This window comes from Xiphias gladius, chromosome 7, assembly GCF_016859285.1.
Source record: "Xiphias gladius isolate SHS-SW01 ecotype Sanya breed wild chromosome 7, ASM1685928v1, whole genome shotgun sequence".
NCBI classification, from domain to species: domain Eukaryota; kingdom Metazoa; phylum Chordata; class Actinopteri; order Istiophoriformes; family Xiphiidae; genus Xiphias; species Xiphias gladius.
The window spans coordinates 20,592,233-20,618,129 of NC_053406.1; the positions used below are offsets into that span (position 1 = coordinate 20,592,233).

Below are 25,897 nucleotides of genomic sequence, written 5' to 3' on the forward strand. Positions count from 1 at the left end.
ATATTTGAAAATGCATTGGGTTTTTTTTCTATCAGCTTATCATATGTTTTTTTTATGTGAAAATTAAATCTGCAAAGTTACTACTAACTAAAGCAGTCAAATAAATGTAGTGGAGTAAAAAGTACAATATTTCCCTCTGGAATGTATTGAAGTAATATTACCAAGTAGCAGAAAATCAAAATACTCAAGTACTTCAAAACAGTACTAAAGCACGGTGCTTGATTAAATGTACTTAGTTACTTTCTACCACTGAATATTATTCATCAAAAAGGAAAAAAAACGGGGTTAAGACATGAAATCAGACTGCAAAATTTGACCATTTCCTGAACCTAGGTGATGCCTCTTTCCCAGTGTACTGGCCGAATGCCCACTGGACAGGGGCCGTGTTAGGGTTTCGACCCCAGCTCGTTACTGCGGCGATGGCTTTGAACAGCTGAGAGAGGCCCGACTGCTCCGGTCAGGCAGAAAACACGTAAATGAATACACAATCACTGGTATAGAGGAGGACATGGTAATGAGAGGACATAGGCTCTGCGGCATGCCATTAGATGAAGAATCCGATAATCCATTATATTCACCAACACGGAAGAGGATTTCTTGATTGAGAGAAACTAACCTGCAGTGGTTAAATTGGCTCATGTGGCACTGATGGATGAGGAAGTGCTTGTTCTGCTTCTGCAGAGGCAACCCTTGTTTCTGAAATAAGCCGCAAGACAGCTCATCAAATACAGACAATCCGGGCTCTCCGGGATGTAAACAGTATGTATACAGTATGTTATGTAGAGCAGTGTCTCTATAGAAAGTATGTCGCAAAAAAAAAAAAAAAAAATTTCAAAACAAAAGGCCCGCAAAGTGCTTCAGTTACAAAAAAGACAATGAAAAGAATTTGAATAAATATTCAAATAATCTCTGCCGTCATTTCAGGATGGCTTTGTGTTGTGGTCATTTTGCATGTCTTTGTAGTCTTTTATTGCTTCGGTTGTTTGATCGACTTTCTAACAGGAAAATTTAGCAGTCGCTTCGTACAGAGGCTTTAGGCCAGGGATCTGGGCCTGAACCCGAATTAACTGGAACTACTAAGATAGATGCCTTGTAGAAAAACACTCCAAACACGCTCATTGTAAATGTATATCCAGATGTGTTACCCTGTTAGCACAATGTAGCTGAAGGATGCCAGTTTGTCATGGCTTCAGTTCCCCTCTAGCTCCTCAGCAAAGGAATCCAGTTCCAGGTCTCTGTGTGTCCACTGACTTCTCACACTTCAGAGCGTCAACAACCATCTTGTGTGCCCTCTCACAGGTCAATGGTTGAACGCATGGACCATCCAGAGGCCCCATGTGGGAGTCGGCGCTGCAGAGACATGGCAACGAGATCATTTCAGACCCATGACAACACACACACTGGCACATGATGCAAATATATTTGATTTTTTTTTAAATCACACTAAAGGTGAGTTGTGTAGCAGTTCAAATTCAACTTGATGTGATTACTGTCTCGTAGTGTGCTTTTGTTTCCATTACTATGTTTCATGGTAAATAAATGAGATTATGCATGTGATGCATAGAGAACACGTCTCATACTGACATTTATCAGAGCTATTTCAGTGACATCTAGTGGAAATGAAAGGACAGTTTCTGCGAGATTCGACCAGCCCTGTTATTCGCACTTACCCGGGACAGTTTTACATGCTTTCACCACGGTCAAAATATAATTAGATCACATCACTTGATCTTATTTACTCTCATTTGATTCTATTACATGCAATGTGTCAATTTAAGTGAAAAACGTGGAACAATTATCCCCGTGTATATATAAGTAAGGTAATAGTTCATGAATTCCACCAGGACTGGAAACCAGTGGCTTTTCTTCTGACCTCTTCCTTCCCATTGAGTGTCGCAGGGCTCTTCTTCAGCATCGCCCCTCCTCCTCCACATCACTGTAGGCAACAACTTCATGCAGGGTCTCAGTCTCTCATATCTCCTGAACATCCTGGAAATCTCCGTGAAGAAGGTGTAGATGTCTCTCACCGGCATCTGTTACACTATGCACTTAAGGGATGACAATGTGCGAATGAATGCGAAGAGACATTCAAGCTCAACATGTATCTGTGAATCTTAGCAACTTTCTCCATCATTTCAGTCTCTTCCACAGTTTACAATCAGTGTTAATGACTAAAAAAAAAAAAAACATGAATACAACATTATATCACCATCAATGTACATACGAATTAAATCGAAGATAATCTGCAGCCTCACAACAAGGTTATCCACATCCCTATGCTGCACTGAAGCACCAAACTGCTAAATATACATTCAACACTACACCAACCAACACTAAAGAGAATATACCTAAATCAAATATTGTTTCTCTCGGGAGAAGGGTATAAAACAAAAACAAAAAACAAACAACCAAAAAAAAAAACCTGGAATACCTAAGAGCCCTGCCCCATACAAACCAGTATTACTGCAGGTAATTTGCAGTAATCTGTGTGAGCAAACATGTAAAAAAAATGTAAATAGACGGATGGACATTATATTGATACCAAACACTACAAAACAATCAACCTTATGCCTGTTATTGAAGGGAAGTCTCTAATGTACAGTTGAGATAATCTAATGACCATAGACCTATTTGAATTTGGACCATAGTGGTAGACTGTTCCATAGATCCGTACTGGTAGCATGGCTACATAAAAAAAAATATTACACCAAATATAATTAATGTTTAAGCCATGTGCTAATAGAATCTGCCCTGCTGAAGGGTCCTTGTTAAGTCACTTGATCACCTCCAGCTGCAGAGTGACTGTAATGCACTATAGACATATCTGACCTCTGACCTTTTAACAGCAGGATATATTATACCAATTTTTGTAGAATGTCTTAAATATTTTTGGATATTTTACAAATTTTCTAATAATTTTCAGATATTTTAATATTCTTTGGATATTTTATACATTTTCTGAGAGATATTAAATGATTTTTTTTGGATACTATAATGTTTTCAGATATTTATCTTTTTTTTGGAAATTTTACCAGCAATTTTTGTAGGAAATTTTACTGATTTTTTTTTGGATATTAAACTTTTTTTAGATGTTTTACTAATATTTTTCAGTTTTTTTCCTATTACTTACAGACATTTGACTATTTTTTGTCAGATATTTGACTGATATTTATTTCACTAATAAAAATTTGAAGATTTTTCAAAATATATTTTTTATATTCTTAACATTAGTGTAGTCTAATGGTTTATGTTGCATGTATGTTTTTGACTATACATTGTTGTTTGTTGTCACTGGTGTATCCCTGTGTTTCATGCGTTTACTGCCTGGCTACAAATTTCCTTCTACATAATAAAGCTGAAATGCCACAAATTTCATCTTCAACTCAGACATTTTATTCCGTAAGTGCAGAGTTACAGCATTAACTTTAAAAGTAAAGTTATTCCACAATCCGATAAAGTAATTAGTTTCACGGATGTCATAAACCAGTCAACAGAGAGTCCGTCAGTACACCAAATCAGCCATCATATGGTGCAACCCTACGACACCTGCTCCACAGGTCTCATCTGAATGTCTCCAATCTGAAAAGAAAAGATATGTGAAGGTTATCTCACTATGGGTTAACAACTGATATTTCAACAGTAAAAAAGAGCCAAGGTCGAAAACGTGTGATAAGCTACTATAGAAAGCACTAAAATATGTACACTTGAGAGGAAGTCACACACCTGCACATGGGGAGGGGCACTTATGACGTATGTAACAGCATTTGCCACATCTATTGCCTTCAAAGGCTACAAGAGAAGTGAAAAGTTAAATAGTATGGACTTCTAATGGGTCAGATGCTTTTTTTTGTCCTCGCAATTAGATCAACAATACTCTAGCGATGCAGGAATAATATTTTTACCTTAAATATAGGGTCGGAAGCAGCGGCTTTATCAGGATAGTCTCTGTAGAGTCGCCGAGCAAACTCAGTCTCCACTACACCAGGAGAAATACACTGCAAAAAGAATGCACAACCAGAAATGACTAAACTTCACGAAATACTTTGCATTTCACTGAATATTTTCGTTCTAAAAACGACAAATGTTAATGATGCCATTGCCTGCACCAATGTAAAAGCAGTCTTCTGGAGAGTGAAAAGCACCACATAGAAATGCTGCGCTGGTAAAAATGTATAAAAGAGAGACGACTCAAATTCACGTGAAAAAAAGTGACGCCGAAAAGCCAGTTGTTTGCATCCCTGCATACCAGCCTTATGTCAACGAATATGTCCTGGAAAAGTTTCTTGGAAAGAGTGGGAACCCTGCTCTTGGTTTCTTTTATCTCTTTCCTTAATGCCTTCTGTCTGATGTAAAGTACTTTGAATTGACTTGTTGTTGAAAAGTAATATACAAATAAACTTCTTTTGCCTTGTAATAGTTAGAAACTTGATTTTCATTCATTCAATTCTAACAGTGTTAACATGTCCATCTCGTGTCTTGTATATGATACAAGAGATATCATGAGCGAACTAAGCAGTCAACACCATGGATGAGTATTTCCACCTTGGAACGGCAGTGTGCCAATGGCCGTCTAAAAAAACACGGATTCAGACGGCCTGGGTTTCCTACGTCATACAGCTAAGGAACCGATCCCATCAACTCGTGGGGTGGGGCAAAAGAAGCCTGTAACCTCCAGCACAGAGCGAACTTGTCAGTACAGAGAGCGAGGGTTTGCAGTAGCACAACCGCTAATTGTGTGTCAGCCACTGCCAGTTACAAGCTAACAAACAACATAAACGAATAAAAGATGCTAACTCAGTCTGAGGCTCAAACATGTGCAGCTGAATCGCTCCAATGTTTTCTCTATCGCTAGCCATCTCGATGTGCACTTCTTTTTCACCGGTCAACCTACTGCAAGCAGTGGTGGTGGGCGGGGCGTGAGGGCTGTGAAACCTGCATATTTGAATATTCATAAGTCCAGAATTTCTCAGTGAGGACAGAAGCCGAGATGTGCTTCCAGTCCCATTTAAAAAAAATGAATAAATAAAAAATTGTATGTGTGAAAACCATATTAAACAAAATAATCATAAGAGTACTTTTACATACTTAATGTATCTGGACGGGAATTTTAATTATGGTGTTAATGGTGCTCGCAGGGCTGTTCAGCTTGGTATGAGACGTGAATTGTTTAATGGAGCACAATGCAGAGGACTGAACGTGTAGAGTAAAAAGCAGTTTGTTTTTTTTTTAAATACAGACAGACAGTGATGACATCTTACTGTGGCTCTGATGTGGGTGTTGGCCTCACGCAGCTCCTGTCGCAGGCCCTCAGTCAAGGCTGTCATAGCGTACTTGGTGGCGGCGTAGAAATGCACATCAGCATGCATAACAACACGATGTCCGCACATGCTGCAACAGAAGATGTAGGAAGCCAGGTCAGCACTAGCCTTCGCCTACAGCACGTGTACTGATAAGATCTCAGTCCCTAGTACTTATGAAGTTTGAAAAATCCCTGAAAATTTTATTGAAGTGCTGTGAGAGCGAGAGTGATGCAAGAAAATCTGTGTCCCACAAAATTCGATTGGATCTAAGGCTGCATCAGCTCCTTAATTAAACTGATAGTTTACTAATATTTTACGGATATTTTTTAATGGTATTTTCCTACTTTTTTGGGATTCTTCCATAATATATTTCAGATATTTTACAGTTTTTTTCACATTTATTATTGATATTTAAGTAATATTTTCCAGATGTTGTACTAATAATTTGTGGATATTTTAATAATATTTTGTGGTCAATTTTATTGGATATTTTATTTTACTAACACTGTTTTTGATAATATAATCATTTTTCGAATATTTTACTAAATTTTGTCAGATATTTTACTAATATTTGTTGGATAGTTTACAGATTTTCTTCCCGAATAATTTCATTTTTGAGGGGGATATTTTACTTACATTTTTTCAGATATTTTACTAAATGGTTTTTGGATGTTTTACGGATAAAAATAATCTGCAACTATTTTGACAACCAATTAATTTGTCCAGGAAAAATGTCAGACATTTCCTAGTTCTAACATCTGGATTGAGATGATTTGCAACTTTTCTTTGTCTTATGATAGTGTTGCCTGGCTAGATTGAGTAATTTGAATTTGCTCTGTCAGAAATGTTTCACTATTTTCTGATATTTTATGAACCAAATGATTAATTTAGAAAAAAAATAACAATGTGATGATAAAATCCTCTGCTCTACTGACTAGTATTGCCAATGGACCACCTTAGTATGATTTTTTTGTAAACTAACAGTGGGTTTGAAATATTAAAGCAACAGAACTTCACAAGCACCAAGATCAATCTATCTATCTATATCTCTCCACACACATACACACACACGTAACTAAAACTGTACCTGTTTATGTTTATGATGTGCCCATCGTCAACATTTCTTTCTTTCATTGACTGATACGTTTCACGTGTGCATATAGACAATGCAAGAACGTTCACCTGCAAGACATCAAGCAGAAAAAAGTCACAAGTTGAAGGGTCTTGCATTAATAACCTTCAGATAATGGCTTCTTTGCTGGATTTCCCTTCACACACAGAAATATAATTATTACAAACTTCACACTCCATCATTTCCTGTGCACAAGGAAAGTGGTTTTAGCCACTTCATCGTTTCATGCCACGTCATTTCTGTACTGATTAACCCCTAGCACTCCCCCAAACCCTAACCAAGACGCCGTAAAAGGACACATGAAAACCTTAAAAATGTGTAGACACGATGCACGAAATGTCACTGAAGATTTGTTGTACACACGGCAGATTCATGTAGCAATGCGCAGGCGTAAGACTTTTCCTGCTGTGAGGTGTCAAAATGTCCTCTAGGCATTTTAAAGTTAATGATGTCAGCTTCTTGACCTTATGCCTCCCACCCATTTTTTAAATTTTTTTTATTTGTTCCATTTCCAGTTTTGTCTCTAAGCCGCTGGTTTCTATTTATGCCCAGAATAAGTAAAAGTTAAAAGTTGCGGCCGGTTAACAAACCCTAATATACATTTCTCAAACTTGGGAACGCATGTCCACATTTTAGAGGTCATGCGGCCTGATAGCACCACGGATATCAGATTAAAAAGACGATCTTTGGCTCAAAGTTACACTTTGTGTTAATTAGCCTACAACTACCCCAACTAGCTTACTGTGTTTTCCAGCGGCAGCTCAATGTTTCTAAGATAAAACATATTGAAAGCTCTGGTACAAACTTATCACTTCGATGATGCAGCTAATTAAGTTGTCAACATTATTTTCTCTCTTTACAAGCGATCTCTAAACCTGATCATCTTAAAATTTGTTGTCTTAAAACTGATTTATTAGTACAAAATAAAAATATATATTCACCCATTAATGTATTTTTATAATTAGCTTGTTACACAATAATAAGCAAGCCAATGACGTAGGTTGGGCGATGCATTGTCGGATATTTTGGGAACGTCACAGCTAAAGTTAGGCGTTCAACACGGTGATACTAACAGAGGAATAAGGTGTAAGTAAAGAAAAAGCACAACTTTGATGGGTGGACAGTTGAAGAATAAACCCCAGTGGTGATTTCTCTCTCTTAAGAATAGATGAAAAGTATTTTTAACCACCTTATAAATGTATTTACAACCAAAAATATAGTGTCCAGAACCATTTGTACAGGCATTACTGTAATTTATTTATTAATTTATCATTTTAAAATGACAAGAGAATTAAAAATTATTATATATGAATATATTATAAATTAATGTAAAATAAATATTAACTAGAATAATAGTTAACCGATTCACAGTATTTAGACAGTGGCCTTTGCAGTACCATGTTCTAGCAGCTTTCAGTCAGCGGCTTTTATGTTTTTTATGTAAATTGTACAAGGTGCACACTGGCAGAGAGAAACCTGAGATTGGAGACTTTTCTGCTGAAAGCGGCACTTCTTTTGAGTTTTGATGGATTTTGCTGACGCTTAGGATCTCAGGATATACTATCTATCTGCTTGGCAATGTGATAGGAAAATGTCTTTTTATCCTTCTATTTCTATTGTGATGGGGATATCCCCTTCTAACAGAAAGTTTTCTTCTCCAAACTGTTAATTCTTTCATTTGTAACGGTCTGCGGACAATCTGTGCAGCTTGTGATTTTTAAATCAGCGCCACCTGCCAGTTTTCACCAATACTGCTGCTCTGTGTCAACAACCACTTACGTTACTGATAAACTAGAGGCCAAACTGCTGTGGTTTAAATGCATATATTCAATTGCTGCATGGATTGTATTTAATTTCTAAAATAAAAACACTAAGCTCTTACATCCAGCATGTTCTTCCAGCCACTGGTTTTGCCATTTAACAGTGACTCCGGATGAGCCAGGCCAGCGTTGTTGATGCAAACGTCCACACCTTTGTGCCGCGCTTTGATAAAAGAGAACATGGACAGAATCTCCTCCTCGTTGTTCAAGTCACACTTGTAAGGCACCAGAACACCACTGTGGCCTGCAGTTTGACACTCATCTGAAAGTTTCTGAAATCAAAACCAAAAGTACATGTCAGACAATCAGCTTTATAATCAACTTTGTGAAGTGGGTCTCATTTTTAATTAGGGCTGCAGAACCAATGATTATCATATTATTAATATATTAACCTGACCGTTTTTTCAGTTAACTGACTAATCTTTTAGTCTATAACATTTCATAAAATAGAGGAAAAATCCAACCCGTCAAGGTGATGACTTCAGATGTCTTGTTTTGTCAGACCAACAGTCTACTATCCAAAAATTAAATCAGATTACAAAGATATAAAACAGAGGAAAAAAAATTTTAGAGGCTGAAAAACGCAATTTTTTTTTTTCCGCATTTTGTGCATGAAAGTGACGTAACAATTAATTGATTATCAAAATAATTGTAAATTATTTTTCTGACAATCAGCTAATCGATTAACTGACTAATCATAACAGCTGTGCTTTGAATAGGTTAAATTAAAGTTTACACAAGCCCCCACCTTCCATTCAGAGCTTTTACTTTGGCATGAACAAAAATACTGTAAATCTGTAGACTACGGAAAAACTTTGCGCAAGAGCTAAAGAAAAAACTGAATACAGTACTGAGTATTTACATTTCTCGATAAGGTGGGGGAGTAATTTGAATCTCTCTTTTCTTAATATTAGAGTCCTTAACCTGGGGCATATTTAAAAAAAAAAAAAAAAAATTTAAAAAAAAGGAATTTAAATGTAATGTCATTTGTAATGTAAACTCCTGAAGTCAGGTAATCTCGAGTTGATTCTGGGACATTTAATACAGGTTAAATTACAGGAACTTATTCAGCTGACGTGCTAAACCACTCAGGTCTTGACGCATTTCATATCTCGATCTTTTTAGTTAGAAAACGACAGCTTAAGCAATAACCACATCCACTCAATTATTGGCATCTTCTGTGTAGAAGATCATCCCTGCCTATTTTCTTTTAAAAGTTAATGTTTATTTCAGGAAACTTTTATGATCTTCGTGGAGATGGTCGTTGTTTCAGGCAAGGTGGCCCAACACCACTATAAAAAACACTGCAGGAAACTGAATTAACTTGCTTATAAACACCTATAGTAAAGTTTTCTCAGTAGAAAGAAATATCTCGACATCTCTTTCTCATTATGACAAGTTAACAGGAAAGCAACTATTTTCCTGTGGTTTGGTTTCTTGTGAGTTAACCAATGATAATGACATGTTTCTGAAAAAAAAACAAAAAAAACAAATCCACTGTCCCACCCACCCTCTATAGCTTACATAAGACTGACACAGCTGAAAATGACTTGTATAATCAGTCACTTTAGATATGAATCTTTACTTTGTCTTTGGCAGCCTCCAAAAAACAGCTTTAATATTAACTTTTTGTTTAAGAAAAGTAGCACATTAACCATTTAGAAATTACAGCCATTATTCTACATAGTCCCTCCATTCTAAGAGGCTCACCGAACGCTGAGTTTCGACCCTTGAGATGCTTCGCCAGGCCTGCGCTGCAGCCGCCTTCAGTTGCTGCTTGTTTGTGGGTCTTTTTTGCCCTCGGGTTCGTCTTCAGGAAGTGAATAGCATACTCAGTTGGGTTGAGGTCAGGTGACCGACTTGGCCATTGGAGCATATTTCATTTCTCTGCCTTGAGAAGCTCTTGGGCTGCTTTCGCAGCGCGTTGTGGGTCATTATCCATCTGTACCGCGAAGCATCGCCAGCATTTGGCTGAGCAGATGGTGCAGTCCTATACACTTCAGAATTCATTTTTTTTTCCTTTAGTCTTAAGATGGCCTCCTTCATTGGCGTCGACAACCCTTTGGGCCGCATATTGAGAGTTCCCATGAACAGCTACCAAATGCAAAATTCAACACTTGGAATCATCTCCAGACCTTTTAGCTGCTTAATTTGTCCCGAAATAACGAGGGAACGGGCCACACCTGGCCTTGAGACTTACTGTCAGTCAATTGTCCAATTACTTCTGAGCCTTTGATAATGAGTGACTATGTATAAAAATGGCTGTAATTCCTAAACAGTTAATACAATGTTTTTGTTAAACCCCTTGAATTAAAGCTGAGAGTCTACACTCCAATCACACCTTGATCTTGTTTCAAATCCACTGTGGTGGTGGTGTAGGGAGGCAATTACAAAAAACCGTGTCGCTGTCCAAATACTCATGTACCCAGCTGCAAGTAGAAGCAGGAAAGAGTATTCAATGGAGAAATGGCGCCCATGTGACTGTTAGATTACATTATTGGTGTCTAGCAGCATTTTTACTGTTGTAGCTGGCTGAGCCAAAGCTCATTTAATTTATTTATTTATTTTTTTTAAAACAGGACTTAAACTAATGAAAAATGAAAACCGAAAAAAAGAAATGCGAAAGCGTTTCGCCTCTGCTTGTAGATACTGTTGGGTAAAGTACTTTCATTTATAATAAAGCGTTATGTTTTATAAGTTCTTCAGATGTTTTTATTGGTAAAAATGTAAAGTGGCCTGAAAAGAAATACCTCAAATTTTGTACTTAAGTTGCTGTCAGAGAAAAATAAAAAATAAAAACCTGAAAAGTACATTTTCTTTTATTTAAGGCTACAACAAATACCTCCTGCAACAGTGACTTTCACTTCACTTTCTGGTTTTCCGTTGGCAGGAGGCTTTCCTCTGGACATTTAGCCGGCTAGGTTAGCTAAGCTACAGCTGACATCGCCTCGGGCTGTGACCCATTTCATTTTTTTGCCCAAAAACGCAGGAATTAAGTTTCAATTTCGCCGTAAAACCTGTATTTTCTCGACGTCCCTGGCACAGCCCACCACCTTCATGCCGCTCCGGACCAGCTCCCTGGCTACAGCGGCGCCGATCCCGACGGACGCGCCGGTCACCAGCGCCACTCTGCCCCTCCAGCGCTCCATCGCTTCCGGGCACCAGGGTGTCTGGCGGCGCGGCCAAATCCCGGGGTTTTTATGGTCGGCGCTCTGGGATTTTTGGACGCTTGCGGGAGTCGGACGGCCTCCATGACATCCCGTACGTCACCGTGCTGCATTCACGAGAGCACCCAACTGTAGGATTCCGCAAAAAAAACCCCAAAAAGACCCCCAAAAACGCGTAGTTTGGAGGATCCGCTCCCTCAGCAGACCGTTGCGATACGATGTAACAAGCACCAGACTCCGAGCAGGTCAAGCACTCGAATAAGTATTTGAATGCTCGTAATGATTATGACTGTAATATTACTTTATTGAAAATGTTTCGGTTCGTTAGACCTTCGTCGTTACACGGATTATGAGAAAACGGACAGGTAAAGGCCCCTAGCCCAGCGCTCCTGTATAGGGCCCCCTAGACTGAAACAGACACAAAACGACTACAAAAAAACAAAAGCAAAACACTGCTACAAAGGACACAACGCCTGTGGTCGATTTGAGTCTCTTTATGGTAGTTTTATGTTTCTTTATGACAATTTTCCACCCCTTTCAAGTCATTTTGAGTCACTTAATGGTCATATTCTGGCCTCCATTCCAGTCATTTTCTGTTTTCCCAATGCTAGTTTTGCGTCTCTGTTTGGTCGTTTTGTTTTTCTTTAAGGTTATTGTCCATCTCCTTGCAGTTGTCTCGGGTGTCTTTCTAGTCGTTTTTGAGTCTCTTTGGCTCATTTTTCATCTCTTTGAATTCATTTTGTTTCTCTCTGTAGTCATGTGTCTCTTCATGGTAATTTTGTATCTTTTAACTGAGCTCTATGACTTTCAAACAGGAAATATTAACAGTGACTTCACACAGAGGCTTTGCCCCCCCCAGGGTTTATACACAAGGTTTGCCACAATTACCCAATAAGAGGGCCAGAGAAATCAAACTAGACACTGAAGCACCTTCAATGGAAACACACAGAACATTTAATCGCAAAAATAATTTGGAAATTACACAAAGGACACAGCTACTGATGATTCATTTTAAATACCACAATGTTATCATCCGTGCAACATCCATATCGCACCGGATTATTAGTGGGAGTATTAGCAACAAGATATGTAAAGTATCAAAAGTAAAGTGCAGAGTTTGCTCCTCAGTTGCCATCAGCCCCTGCTCAATTTTTCCCTTCATCTCCCCACACATGCCATTCTCCACATGACCACCAGAGATCCCCGGACTTTCTTCCTGTCTTCAATTCCGCTTGCTCACCTGTTTCCTATTTTCAATCACCTGAGCCTCCCCTGCCCACTCTCACACCTGTTCCCCGTTTCCTCGTGACCCCAGCCAATAGTTAAACCGGCCTTTGCCACCAGCTCCTGGTGGGATTGTCTGTTTATGTTCCTGAGCCTATTACCTGTGTTTGGTTACCTTTTGTCTATACCTGCCTGCCTGCCTGTCTACCCATCTGTCTGAAAGCCTGTTTTCGTCAATTAAAGCAATTTGAGTGCAACAGACTGTCTTTGTGTTTGTGTTTGGGTCCAGCCTACCTGTGCTGCCACCAGCAACCATGACAACCTCTGTTATATCATCATATTATCGGATCTCTATTAATGATGTATAAGTGGTGCTTTAATGTGCTGGTCGAGCTGGAGGTCATTTTAACTACATATCATGTTGGGCAATTTCATCTATAACAGTGCATTGACTTACAAACTGGTCATATGTTGCGTATGTAAAATCTTAATCCGAGGAGTAACCAGGAACTTTATCTCTGACTAAATTGTACAGTATTTCCCTTTGAAATGTAGTGGAGTAGAAATATGAAGTTGTGTAAAATACAAATACTCAAGTAAAGTAAAAGTACGTCAAAACTGTACTTAAGTACAGTAGTGAATGTACTTAGTTACTTTTCTACCACTGAACAGTACTAGAAATAATAGTACTTGTATTATTAGTCCAGAAGGCAATAGCAGTAACAGAATACAACACCAACAGTAGTAACTGTGGATGAATCCTTATCTGTCATTTACTGATAACTCTGCCTTCTAAGAAATCATTCAGTCCATTTTGCACCTGAATCAGTTTCAGTGTCTGATCTGGTGCCGATTTTTCTGTCCATACTGCATCATTCAGTCTGTGCGTCTCCAGGCTGTGTGAATGAATAAGGGTCCGTTCATTATCTCGAAAATACAAGTTCGCCAGATATCAGACTTTGCTAGGTATCAGTGGTCACAGAAATAAGGAGTCATAAAACCGAACCGTGCGGTGTGGGCGGGATTGATAGGTGGCCCTAGCTGTCTTATAACAGGCTGCTTGGACTCTGTTTCTGTGATCGTCTTCCAAACATTTAGTGCAGACAGACTTGGACAGTTGCAAGTACATTTACAATGCTGCCTTTACCTGTTCTCTTTTTGTTAGCGTCTTCCATGAAGATTGTCTCTGGGGCAGGTACGTTCTCTAAGGAATAAAAAGGCGTTGTTTTGTGTTTGAATAAGTTGCATTATAGCCAATATTATTCAACTAATGGCTAAAGTGTGTGTGCTTGTTCATTTCAAAGAAGTAATTTCTAATGTTCTTTCTCACAATCTGCTGTTGTTCTGCTGTAGATTGGTGCTACCAGTCCCAAGTTACATGCAATCACACCTGCACAGGTAAACCTCAAGACAAACCACTAATATTAACAGTTTAAATAAAAGCAGAAAATGTGTAGTAGTAGTGGAGTTACTTTTTTTTCCCCAATCATCTCGCCTTCACAGGTCCAGACGCATGGGGAGTGGTTTCTCAGCACTGCAGCGGTAGATCTCAGTCTCCTGTTAACATTGTTACGAGGAGAATACTGCCAGATGAACGTCTCACTCCTTTTCACTTCGTTGGCTATCAAGAGACTTTTCATGGTCGCCTCACAAACATCGGTCACACTGGTATGTTTTAGTGATAATTAAAGTTTTATTAAAAAAGAAGATTTGGTAAAAAGACAATAAGTCACTGTGCTTCTCAGTGATTTAAAACAGCCAGACTAATGTAAACTGGCTATTAATAGTCATAAGACAATCACCTCAGTTGTAACCAAGTGCGATAATGGTCTTATATGGTATAAGAGGTGGCAAAATAGATAATAATAGCTAAAGAGTAAAAATACTGCAGCCCTGCGGCCTCTGATATAGTAAAAAAGACTTCCACAAAATATGAAATGTGAAAAAGCCTGAAGAAGTTGCAAAACATTGATAATCTTCCAGATCTAAAAAGCCCCTTGTAATGAAGGAGGGATCACTGAATGGGCCTACCGGCTACGGAGAAGGGGTATCACCGAAAGAAAAGAAGAGAAACTGATTATGATTAGATACAAACCAACCAAGACCACAAAGAGATATAAAATAACCACAGACGAAAAACGACCAAAAAGCTGTGTAAAATGACTAAAACCAATTCAAATTAACCACAAAATGATGCAAAGTGACGAAAATAGATGCAAAATGACTACAAAGAGACATAAACTAAACACAAAAAGACACAAAATTACCAGAATGAGATGCAAAGTAACTCAAAACAAAACAACAAATAAGGTGCAGCTGCAGTGTTGTGTGTCTCTTTGAGTTTGGGTGTCTTGCTCCTATGGGGGGCTTTTTACATATCTGTACCCAACAGCGGGGTCTCCATTAGCCTTTCTTTTTTTTTTTTGCCTGCCTTTTTGAATAATTTTTTTTTTTCTAGTTCAACTGGATTTGCCTTCCAATATAACGATCAAGGGAGGAAATCTGGCTGCATCGTATAAGGCAGTTCAACTTCACCTGCATTGGGGCAAAGACGGAGGGCCGGGGTCTGAACACACGATTGATGGAGAAAAATTTTCAATGGAGGTACGAAATACGGGGATGGAAGCGCGTTATAATCAGCACTGCATGTGATAAAGCCATTTTGTGTGTACTGCATTCAAATACGTTTACGTAATACTTTATGCCACCTACAGATGCACATTGTTCACATAAAAGAGCAATACAACTCCTTATCCCAGGCTGTCAGAGACCGCACAGGTGTGGCTGTTCTTGGATTTCTCTTTCAGGTGATTTTATTTTATTATCTTGCAACAAAAAAGTGTTGGTATACGAAAAATTAAAATAGTTCCAATATGAAAAACTGGAAATTTAAAAGGTATGCACACTGAATCTTAGAAGATGTTTGGCAAAAAAAACTAAGTTACATTTTTTTCCAACTGGATATTTGTTGTGTTGGATTTCTTCATATGGAAAATGTAGTAGAGGTGGACCAGTTCAGTAATAGCAGAGAATGTCCTGCATGTCATCCTGTAGATGCCAGGTTTGATCCCAGAGTGTGCACAAAATCAGGGATCTTTCAATTTAGACTTGATCAACTGGCATCAGTTTTGGGACAGAGGAGCAGGGCTTTACACCTATGAAGGGAAGATGGAGGATTATATCAATACAACTGTTGCCACAATGGTAATTTAAATTGCATAAAAAGTACAAAAGGTTTAGGATGTAAATCCTGCGATAACTCCTGAGAACTGTCTCTGTCGTCAGGACACACAAAGCATCACTTTACCAGAGAAAAACCCTCCTTAATATTTCAAGGGGGAGCCAGCGCTCCTTCAGTCAGAGGTCCCTTTATAATTTAAACCGTCTGTTTGAACCAAACCATCTACTGTACCTTTTTACAAAAAATGTGATTTTAGCCTGCCAAGTAAAATGAACATTTTATTCTTTCATTACAGGAGTCTGCGTCGGCAAATAAGAAGTTTGATCCCCTTTTAAATGCTCTGAAATACATTCCACAACCCAGTAAGTCTTGTCTGGTGACATGGAAAAAGACAGTTGTGCTTCAATATCCTATATGTGCTGATTGTTCCAGCATTTAGACTAAAGTGAACCTGTTATGAGATGTCATAAAACACCATTTCTTACATCCCAACAATGAAGCTGTCACCTTGAATTTATTTTTTTTTGTTCTAATGTTAGATTTCTCGCTTCCCTCATTGCCTCGTTAATCTTTTATAAAAAACCAGCCAACAGCACCACACTGAGGGGTGTGTCCCTGAACATGTTCATTCCTCATCAGAGCAACATGACCAAGTACTTTCGCTATGATGGCTCCCTCACGACACCGAACTGTGACGAAGCCGTCGTCTGGAGCCTGTTTGAAAACGCTATTCCCCTCAGCCGGAAACAAGTAATTATTTTTAAAATATTGTCTCATCTAAAAAGAGGAAGAAAGTACGCTTGCTATTGCAAGTATTGCGCTTTAGTACAACACTGAGACGGTGGTACTTTACTCGAACAGTTTGGGTTCTGGGAAACTTTATACTTTTACTGTGCAATATATCTGACAGCTGCACTTCACAATGCATACTCAGATTTTACATTTAGTTTCAGCATTTAATCCTTGAGCTGACGTGAAAACATGAAATTACCCCCAGACGGGAAGGTATTCGTATAATTCAGATAATTCTCAATGCTGTGCGAGTTTATCAATCCCTTTCACGTTACGTATAGTCATTTGAGGCACTGTTAATATAAAAATACTGATTGGAGAAACAGTAAGTTAATAATTTGAGTGGCATCTTGTGTATGTATAGGATGTGCTGTTCTATGACCCTGCAGAGTGCATTTTTACCTGTTTGATTTGATTTCATCTTTGTTGCAGCTCACTGCATTCTCCCAGATTCGGTTTTCCAATGGAGAGCCAATGGTCCGAACCTACAGGCCAGTGCAGCCCTTGAATGGGAGGCAGGTGTACTACTCCGGGGGCCACGTTGCTCTGGTCAGCACCGCGTTGCTCATCACGTCAATGCTTGTGTCCAGTGCACTCTCCCTGCACACTACGGCATGAGAGCTCCGTTTAATTTACTCAACCTTTATGAATAAATAGCTCCACTGACAATTGGTAAATACAAGAAATGTAATGTACTGTATATTTAATAGTAAATGATGTATGTGTGAATCTGCCGTATGCACTGTGTGCGATTTTAAGTCGAGGTACAAATTGTCATAAGCATTTTCTTTCTTTGTTCTATACATGATTTCTAATATAAATAGTGTATTTAAGTTGTAGATTTAGCACCTTAACGCCTCATAAATTATGTCTTTGTCAATGTTTGCAACAAGCTACACTGAAGTTCACTGATAATATTGATGAATTGCCCTCACTGCGTTTGATTGCAAAGTTACCATGTAGCATGACCCAGTGCAATTTAACAGAGTAGGCAACTAATTGCTGATACCGTTATACTGTCTCCTGTGATATGCTATCACAGTACATTTGGTTGTGATACTGAAGTGTGTCTTTCCTGTGCCGCCGACATTTGAACTCTGAACCGTGGTTTTTCTTCTTCTCGCAGCACACCTCTGGCCAGTTAATCATCTGAATAACTGTACACATGTTCATGCTGGCGCGTTAATAAAAAAGGTCCAGACTTTGGCACACACACTGTCTCCACTCAGCTCTTTGTGAAACATTATGTAATGTCTGTGTGACAGATATTTTTGTACATAATTACACACACCACAGTAATTCATGCTCAAACACATACACACATATTGTATGATGAGAACTGCTCCTATAGATCTCCGTCTGCTCCACACCAGCGCAACACAGATCAAAATTACATTCAAAAAGTCACATAAACTGATTAATCTTACAGAGATGTTTTTTTGTTTTCACCGTAAGATTTCCTGTCAGGTTTTTTCACTTATTTTCTGATGCTTACATTTTGCGATTTTCCTGTTTTAATGATCAATGTCACTTAAAATATTTGTTTGCTTTTACTGTTGTTTTGCGTGTGTGTGTGTGTGTGTGTGTGTGTGGACCCCAGGAAAAGTCACAACCAATCCGGGAAAGCTAATGAGGATCCAAAAAAAAAAAAAGGGATAAAGAATTTCCACCTTTAAAATGACATACCTGTAAAACTGTCAGTTTTATTTAGAAATTTTTCTCCGCTCCAGCCTCTAGCTGGGTTTTGTCAGTGTCACCTCCGCGAACACCCACTCTGTGGCAGCACCGAGCGAGTCTGAGTGGCTGTTCAGGTAGCAGTTGGGTACTGTACACTCAGTCTTTTAAACAGGTGCACCAATATCCACAGGCTTTTCGTTTCTATTTTTTAAGGATTCATGGGGAAGTTTATCATTGTGTGACTTGCTAACAAACCTACAGCCATGATGTAATGAGAAAGTTCGATGTTGGAGCTGACAGAAACAGGAAGGAGGGCATTTTGTGGTGTACTATATGTGAAGACATGCAGTTGATAGAGTCAGAGTTTCCAGCTGCCGTCAACTGTTCAAGCATGTTTAATTTCAATGCTCTTAATGACACTACTTGGTTGAATAAACAATTGCAAGGTACGTTCACGGGTACTGTTACACAGTTGAAGAGGATCAATTCCCTGTCCGAGATCAGTCATCACAGGTAAAACATCATTCAATCAGTCCTAAGCGCTGACCTGGGAGGATAACAGCTACTGGTGTCATTAGACGCTGCGCTTGTTTTTGGCACCCTCACGCTATCTATATCGCCTTAAGTACTCGGGGAGATCACTTTGGATATAATCCCATGTTGCACAGGAATAGATGTCTGAGGCAAGCACAGCCTCTGGCGCAACAGTGCTGAGATAATCTGCAGGATGCCCAGTCATGCTCGCCTACTGCAGAGGTCCATTCCTTGTTTTCTTGGAGAGGACACACACACACACACAGACACAAATAAAAAAATCACAAAAATACAACCTTTGTGTGTGTGTGTGTGCGTGTGCTGTTTTACATGAAAAAGGATTTTAGTATCTGACACCTTGTATAAAATTAAACTTTTTCTGTCAATTGCAACCTGAATTTTTTCATCTACTACGTTACTGTCTGCTTGTCTTTTCTTCTTTTTTTTCTTTTCTCACAAGGACATTTTTTTTTTTTTCAGTTTGTGCACGCTGCCCATCCCCCACTTCCTCTTAGTTCTCTTGGTGTGACTCTGAGGTTTGGGTTGTCGTGACAACAGAGGACACAGGCCCGTCTCTCTTCTATTTGCAAAGTTTCTGTTGTTGCAAGCATATTGCAAATATGCTGCTGGGATAGGGAAGAGCCACGCACCACCATCCCCCACCCACACCTTGTCAGACACATGCAGGCGTGAACGAGTTCTCAGAAATATAAATGAGATATGAGGCTCTTCCTGTAATCTCCACAGAAGATTTTAGACTTACACGGCTTATAAATATGACATACCTTCTATTACCTTTGCTAGCAAACATTTAACAGCTCCAGCACCTGTAAAACGAACTCAATCAGTCTATAAATATATAAAATCTTTGATTTACTTGAATCTTTTATCACTATGTTCAGTCAAAGTAAGCCTCAATGCTGCATTAGTAAAGAGTATTTCGTTCTGCGATAATTGGTACACGACCACATAAATTATTGCTTGGATCGGTATCTATCTGCTTTAGTGTCTGACTTCTTTTTTAAAAGCAGGTGTCACCTCATAACTGTACTGTATGTCCTTAAAAGGGATGAGCTCACGCTTGGCAGCAGCGGTGCAGTGTGCCCGGGCTCAGTGGGTGTAGGCTTTGAATTTGCATGTGATTGTGTGTGTGTGTGTGTGTGTGTGTTTGTGTGCATGTAGTTGTGGAAAGTAACTAAGTACACTTCCCATGTTAAAGGTGTACTGCATTTTTTCTGATGGCTATAAGATTGTACATAAAAATACATGTAAAATACTATGAAATATGTAGTGGTAGAGGCACTCGTCAAAAATAGCAATAAATCAACCCCAAAGTCATTTTACATATATTACAACAAATAATTATTTACTTTAACTAAAGAGACATGCCCACATGCCTATGTTTCAAATACTTTCCCACCACTGTGTGTGTGTGTGTGTGTCTGCATGCATAAACGTGTGCACATGCTCATACACTTCCCCGAATGTATAGTTTGTGTGTGTGAGTACATGTGTGTGAGTGTGTGACTGTTAGAGCTTTTCCTGTGTTAACCACGTGGCTCAGACGGGGTTAATAAAAAGATCACATTCACTTCTGGGTTTTCTTTCTTCTGTGGAGTCCAGACACTGGTAAGAGCCTGACAGCAAGTGACTATATTTAAAATTCGAATGATTGCCGCTGTTATTTGTTGTATCCTTCCACTGAAAGTGCACAAAACTAAACAGGAAATATTACTTTATGTCCCATTAATGTCCTATATCAGTGTAATTTTAGGCAAGGTTACAGTCAAATGTTGTGGGTGCAACTAATGGCAAACTCTTTCCATGTTTCTCGGTCATAAAATGATGTTTTAGCATGTTCTTGTGTCTCATTTGATTTGTGAAAGCTTGCCTTTATTCAACCCGTCATGTCTTCAGAGTTTGCGGTGGAGCGACCAGGAGCTACGGATGTACAGTGTTGTCACCCATAAAGTAGAAAGCACTACTAAACTTCACTACACAGTGTAGTGTTTCCTACTTTATGGATGAGTATACTGTTGGCTGCAGAGGAAGATAAAAGAAGAAACCAACGAAGTGTGTGAAAGATTTTAGGACTTTTAGGCCCATCATGAAAAACCTGCTGAATCTCTCTGTTGCTTTTGTCATTTAATTTTGTATTGTGGTTATTCGTCACAAAATGATAGGATAATGGTGAACCTGAAAACCGGTCAGAGTAGAAAAGTATTTAAAATGACTTAGTAAAATCATAAACCAGTACAAACAAGTATCTGAGCTCTATAGTTGAAAGAAAGCAGGTAAGCCCTGTACAAATTTAAGAATTTATTTTCCCTTTGTGCCTTACAATTTTTGCATTGATAACATGAATAGAACATTCATCAGTTCTTTTATACAAAGTTTCTGTCGTGATTTGTTTTTGGTTTTTTTTTTACATAAAAATTGCTGCAAAACTCAAAAACGAGAAATATTTTTCTCCTCATTGCTGCATATGAAAAGACTATGAGCCAATTATAGAAAATATATACACGGGGTATAAGGCAAATATGGACGTACTATATTAATTCACTCTGGTCTGCAAAAAACTGAGACTATAAGTGTATTATTACGGTTAAAATAATCTATTGTTAGCAATACTTACAATTTGTTCATATTTGTTCAATCTGTCATACATTTACAGATATACAGTCTTTCTAAAATTGTAAAATTCACTCATTGGGACATGTTGGTTTTTTGTGAATGTAGCCTCATAAAAAGTGAGTCCATGGTGAATTTTAAACATCGTTACATATGATTTGTAATTTTCTGTATTTTTTTTTTTCACTAAATGATTTGTAATTTTCCTTCAAAAAATTTCAATAAATGAATTATCTGGAAACCGCACTGTTTGTCACTTTGCAGCATCCTGATCAATACTGGTAATATTGGTAATACTTGTTTAATTAGCTTCTTATTTATGTCGACCATCACTGATTTTTCATCTAAGGCAGTTGTAGTGCCATACCATAATATAAAAATAAAAAAATGTGTATTTGGACAGAAAATGTCCATTTAACTATATGTTTTAAAATGAAAACTGTCTATTTCTCACTGTGTCTAAGACTTGGCATCTGTATCAAACATCCTAGCGTGGCGTTTTTTTCTAATCCCAGCCTAGCTGCTGCAGGAAGTTTGATGGGACCAAACCTCGTCGTCCGTGCAGATCCCCCTAAAAGTGAGGTGAAAGTTAAGCTTGTGTGCAAAAGCCAGCGTAAGAACTAAGCAGTGGTCACTGTACTGTGAACGTAGAGGTGACACTCACATAGTAAAATCCATCTTGATCCATGTCACCAAACACATATATGATGTCTCCTGAATGAAAGCCAAGTTCAACCTGTAAGGGAGGAAAAGTCTGAGTCACTTTTTTTTTGTTTTTTAAAACAACAGATTGATCTAAATACGTAAAGTGGTTCATGTATGATTTTAGTGCTCACTTCGCTGTCCATGTTTGGCGAATTTTCCCAAGGGTCATAGTCAAATAAGGCCACCATTCTTCGAACGACCACATCATCAGGGATACTGGCTACGTCGCTCAAATCTGGCGTTAAAGACATACCTGTGGGCCAAAATACACAGACGCTCCTTTGAAATCACAAAAAAAAATTAATGTTAAATTAGAAAATCAGTTTGCATACAGGCCAGTGAAAGCATCGAACCTGCTGAAAACACTAACACAACTGAGTTGACAAGAGAACTAAAGGAAATCATTAAGTGGCTCATATAGTAACTTTTGTAATACACACAAGATTTCTGTCTTATTTGTCATGGTAACCTTTTTTTATTTTTTTTATTTTTTAGCTTCGGTAACTTCCTACAGTTACACCCTTTCACACCAGGCAGCTGCCCAGTGCCAACAGCCTCTCACAGCAGATCAACCAACTACAGACTTCTGTACCTTGTTCAACAATGACTGTTGAAGGTAGCGAGCATCGCTTTCTGAGATAACGTCCCCATGTGTGACCCCTACATTACCAAGTACATCTACTCAGGTACAGTTTTGAGGTATCTGTACTTTACTGAAGTATTTCCATTTCATGACACTTGATACTTCTGCTCCAGCTACCACATTTCAGAGGTACCACACTTTTTACTCTGCTTTATTTATCCGACGACTACAGATACTTTGATTTTACATACAGAAGATATGATCAGCTTATACGATATGATTCACTATTACACATTAAAGCTCCGCTGGGACGGATAAAGTTATAGCTTGTCCTGCAACAAAACTAACAGGCGCTCCTGAAGTCCTGACAAAATAGTTTTGATCTTGTTTTACAAGATAATGACCTGTGTGTACATAATATTGTCTTGTGCGCACAGGAAAATCATCTTTAATTTAACACCCTTCTGCAAAATTCTGCAAAATGAGTGCTTTTACTTTGGATAATTAAAGCACATATGGCCGGTAATACTTATGCACTTTTATTGAAGCAGAATTTTGAAAGCAGGACTTTAACTTGTAGCAGCATTTTACGTTGTGGTATCGCTATTTCAACTTCAGTGAGGATTCTGAGTACTTCTTCCACCACTGCTGCTCTGCCAGTGGACGGTGGTCTGCAGAAGCAGAGGGTGGATACCTGCGTGGTCCACGGGGAGGAATCCCTGCTGCATGAGCAGATGCTTCAGGTACTCATCGGCCACTGGGATCTCAGCCACCATGTTACCCGGCACATAACCGGAGAGACCACCGGACTCCCCGTGGTAGAAACCGTCGGAGTCTTTGTCTCCGAACACCTAACAAGTGCGGAGACAGGCAGTTATTGTGACTTTATCTCGGGCTTTGGAAGAAAAAGAAACGTATGCGTGTGCATTTGCATGTTGCAGCGGTAGTCAGGTTCAATTACAGGGCAGCAAATCACACGAATCAGTTGAAAATGGTGACAGGAAAGACAACAAAAAAAAAAAAAAAAAAGCTCATATCTACGTGCACATTCACTTGGCCTGAATCTAGCACAAACAGGAAACACCATCATGTTCTTTCAAAGAGGCTTTTCAACTGATGCAGTGAGGAAATAAAACTCAAAGACGCGAGCACACTCGGTGCTGAACTGTACGCCACGGGCACCGAAGTGTTACACTTCCACGTGAAGTCACAAAGGTAAGACACGTTGCCGGTCCTTTACCTTGATGATCTGGCCCGGCACAAAAGGTAGCTCCTCCGCAGCTGTCTCGGGGTTGGGAGACATGGCCGCGGGGTTGTATGGGTAGAGCGCCACAAAGAGTCGGACGGTGGGAATGGACACCTGGCTCGCAGTCTCAAGCTCCCATTCCCTGAGATCCTCCGGAGTAGCGATCCTCACTTCATTCGGGTATATCAAAACGTCCAGCTCCAGACTTGTCTCCATTTAAGACCGGCGTGAGTGCTCGACTGTCCGCTGGGCAGACAGATGGCCGCTGCGCGCAGCGCATCTCTCCCTTCCCTCATCCTAATTTGAGGTAACTAAGCTAAGCAGAAGGGACAGTAATCCTCTTTGAGGCAAGTGGATGGATTCATTAGCTCAGCACTGCCTGTTGCACTGTAAGACTCTACGTGCAACATAATAGGAGCCATGTTTTTTTCAAAAAGTTCCTAAAGAAACCACTAATGTTACGTGGGTCAGATAATAGCAGGTAGTTCTTATCGGCTGCTCTAATGCAACTTTGCCAAAAACCCACTGAAGATGGAGGTACCTTGTGGCTTTTGGAGCCCCTTGGGGTCTGGGGCCCCTGGGCAGTTACCTTTCCCCGGTTGGTAATCCCACCTTGCTAGTATCTGGCAAATATTACAAAAAGGGTGCAATGATAAATACATTACTGTAAGAACTGTTTGGAAAACCTGTATTTCCCTTAATGTGCATTGAAAAATAATCGGTTTTATGCCCAGTACTGTAATATAAAAGTAGAGAAAAGAGATATAAACCTGTGATTTTCTAACAAACGGGTGTTTTACTTTTCACGAGAAATAGCTCAATCTTCATAGAAAACAATTAAGTTGAAGCATAACCGTGAATGTACATTAATATAAGGCTTTTTATTTCTGCACAGGTTCCTGTCTTACAGGCCTGACTTCATCTACTTGGTAAGAGATAAAATGGTCGAGAAACACAGTTCAATAGAAAAAAAAACCTCAGCTTCCTTCTACAGTTCAAGCCATATAAACACGATACTCATAGACATGTCACCACCAGGCCTTCGTTAAGTGTGAGGCAGCAGTGTTTTTGTTTGTCTTTTTTTTTTTTAATCCATGTTGACCTGACTGCTTCTCCTATCATGACTTGACCCACTTTTACACGTCACTGTAGGTCACCACCTCCTCTCCTTGACTTCTGGCCAGGTCAGCGGGTGGTAATCTCCTGCTGCAGGGGCAGAAGAAGGTTAAACAAATCTCCCTCTCTCTCTCTCTCAGTCTGTGTTAGTGTGTGTTTGTGTGCGTTGTAGTCTATGTGTTTGTTACTTAGATTTTCGAACGCTCACCCCTCTGCCTTCACACTTGATGTTCTTTTTTATTAAGTCACCAGGGAAATAAAGAGCATTAGTATTCATGCTCCTTGTTCGCTGATTAGTTCATCTACAATCTCATGTTTGAAAAAATACATTTGCCAACATGGAGCTTTTTTTTTTTTTTTACTTGCACGCGTTCCCCTTTAGTTGTTAACAAGGTTTTGTCAGTTTTCATTTCCTCTGTATTTTTGTGTCTTTGTATGGCCTCCATACTTTGTCCATCTTTTTTTTTTTAGATATTTATATCTGTCGATAGATTCCATATGTAGCTGTGAATCTGATAACCTGTTTGCTTTTGTGATTAAACAGCTTTTGTTCTCTCCTCTGTCCACTGTGTTTGTCGGTGTGGGTCTCCGAATGGTCCCAACAGGAATTAAAAAAAAAAAAAAAAGGGTCGCTGTGACTTCATTAACTGCTGATCTGAGAGAGGTTTCATTTGTGCAGGTTTCAAAAGACAGTCCTGCGGTCTCCGAAGCTTTTTTCACAACAACAACACAGTCATTTACTTTCACACGACTCATTGTAGAACATGATGTCTCATCCTCAGAGGCTTT

General features: G+C 39.1%; 3 protein-coding genes and 2 long non-coding RNA genes across 8 annotated transcripts; 2 read left to right on the forward strand and 3 right to left on the reverse strand.

Moving 5' to 3' along the window:
• Nucleotides 1-614: 614 nt before the first annotated feature.
• On the reverse strand, nucleotides 615-2,022 carry LOC120792427. The gene is made up of 3 exons (XR_005707809.1): nucleotides 1,874-2,022; nucleotides 1,146-1,350; nucleotides 615-696 (listed from the first exon to the last, which is right to left on the reverse strand). It is a non-coding gene; the product is annotated as an uncharacterized LOC120792427 (long non-coding RNA).
• A 1,348-nt stretch (nucleotides 2,023-3,370) lies between these two features.
• LOC120792442 (dehydrogenase/reductase SDR family member 11-like) lies at nucleotides 3,371-11,467 on the reverse strand. The gene is made up of 7 exons (XM_040131626.1): nucleotides 11,270-11,467; nucleotides 8,315-8,524; nucleotides 6,388-6,482; nucleotides 5,259-5,388; nucleotides 3,903-3,995; nucleotides 3,724-3,789; nucleotides 3,371-3,579 (listed from the first exon to the last, which is right to left on the reverse strand). Exons 1-7 carry the CDS (start codon nucleotides 11,399-11,401, stop codon nucleotides 3,538-3,540), a joined length of 768 nt encoding a protein of 255 aa, XP_039987560.1. The 5' UTR covers nucleotides 11,402-11,467; the 3' UTR covers nucleotides 3,371-3,537.
• A 39-nt stretch (nucleotides 11,468-11,506) lies between these two features.
• Nucleotides 11,507-17,829, forward strand: ca4b (carbonic anhydrase IV b). Of its 4 annotated transcripts, none has more exons than XM_040131624.1 (9): nucleotides 11,507-11,681; nucleotides 13,809-13,838; nucleotides 13,997-14,041; nucleotides 14,147-14,311; nucleotides 15,102-15,247; nucleotides 15,358-15,450; nucleotides 16,120-16,186; nucleotides 16,411-16,574; nucleotides 17,049-17,802. In XM_040131624.1, the coding sequence occupies exons 2-9, from the start codon at nucleotides 13,817-13,819 to the stop codon at nucleotides 17,232-17,234; spliced, it is 888 nt and encodes a 295-aa protein (XP_039987558.1). In that variant the 5' UTR covers nucleotides 11,507-11,681; nucleotides 13,809-13,816; the 3' UTR covers nucleotides 17,235-17,802. The 4 variants fall into 4 exon arrangements, 3 of the variants coding, with proteins under 3 accessions (XP_039987558.1, XP_039987559.1, XP_039987557.1); XM_040131625.1 differs by lacking the exon at nucleotides 11,507-11,681 and having other exon boundaries at nucleotides 13,678-13,838; nucleotides 17,049-17,165; nucleotides 17,743-17,826; XR_005707812.1 differs by lacking the exon at nucleotides 11,507-11,681 and having other exon boundaries at nucleotides 13,679-13,838; nucleotides 17,049-17,288; nucleotides 17,743-17,829.
• Nucleotides 17,830-21,614: 3,785 nt separating this feature from the next.
• On the reverse strand, nucleotides 21,615-24,291 carry si:ch211-105f12.2 (RIMS-binding protein 2-like). Its single transcript, XM_040130775.1, has 5 exons — nucleotides 23,987-24,291; nucleotides 23,441-23,597; nucleotides 22,295-22,416; nucleotides 22,123-22,194; nucleotides 21,615-22,029 (listed from the first exon to the last, which is right to left on the reverse strand). The coding sequence occupies exons 1-5, from the start codon at nucleotides 24,206-24,208 to the stop codon at nucleotides 21,964-21,966; spliced, it is 639 nt and encodes a 212-aa protein (XP_039986709.1). The 5' UTR covers nucleotides 24,209-24,291; the 3' UTR covers nucleotides 21,615-21,963.
• Nucleotides 21,973-25,506, forward strand: LOC120791921. The gene is made up of 3 exons (XR_005707756.1): nucleotides 21,973-22,035; nucleotides 22,659-24,921; nucleotides 25,145-25,506. It is a non-coding gene; the product is annotated as an uncharacterized LOC120791921 (long non-coding RNA).
• The last annotated feature ends 391 nt before the right edge of the window (nucleotides 25,507-25,897 follow it).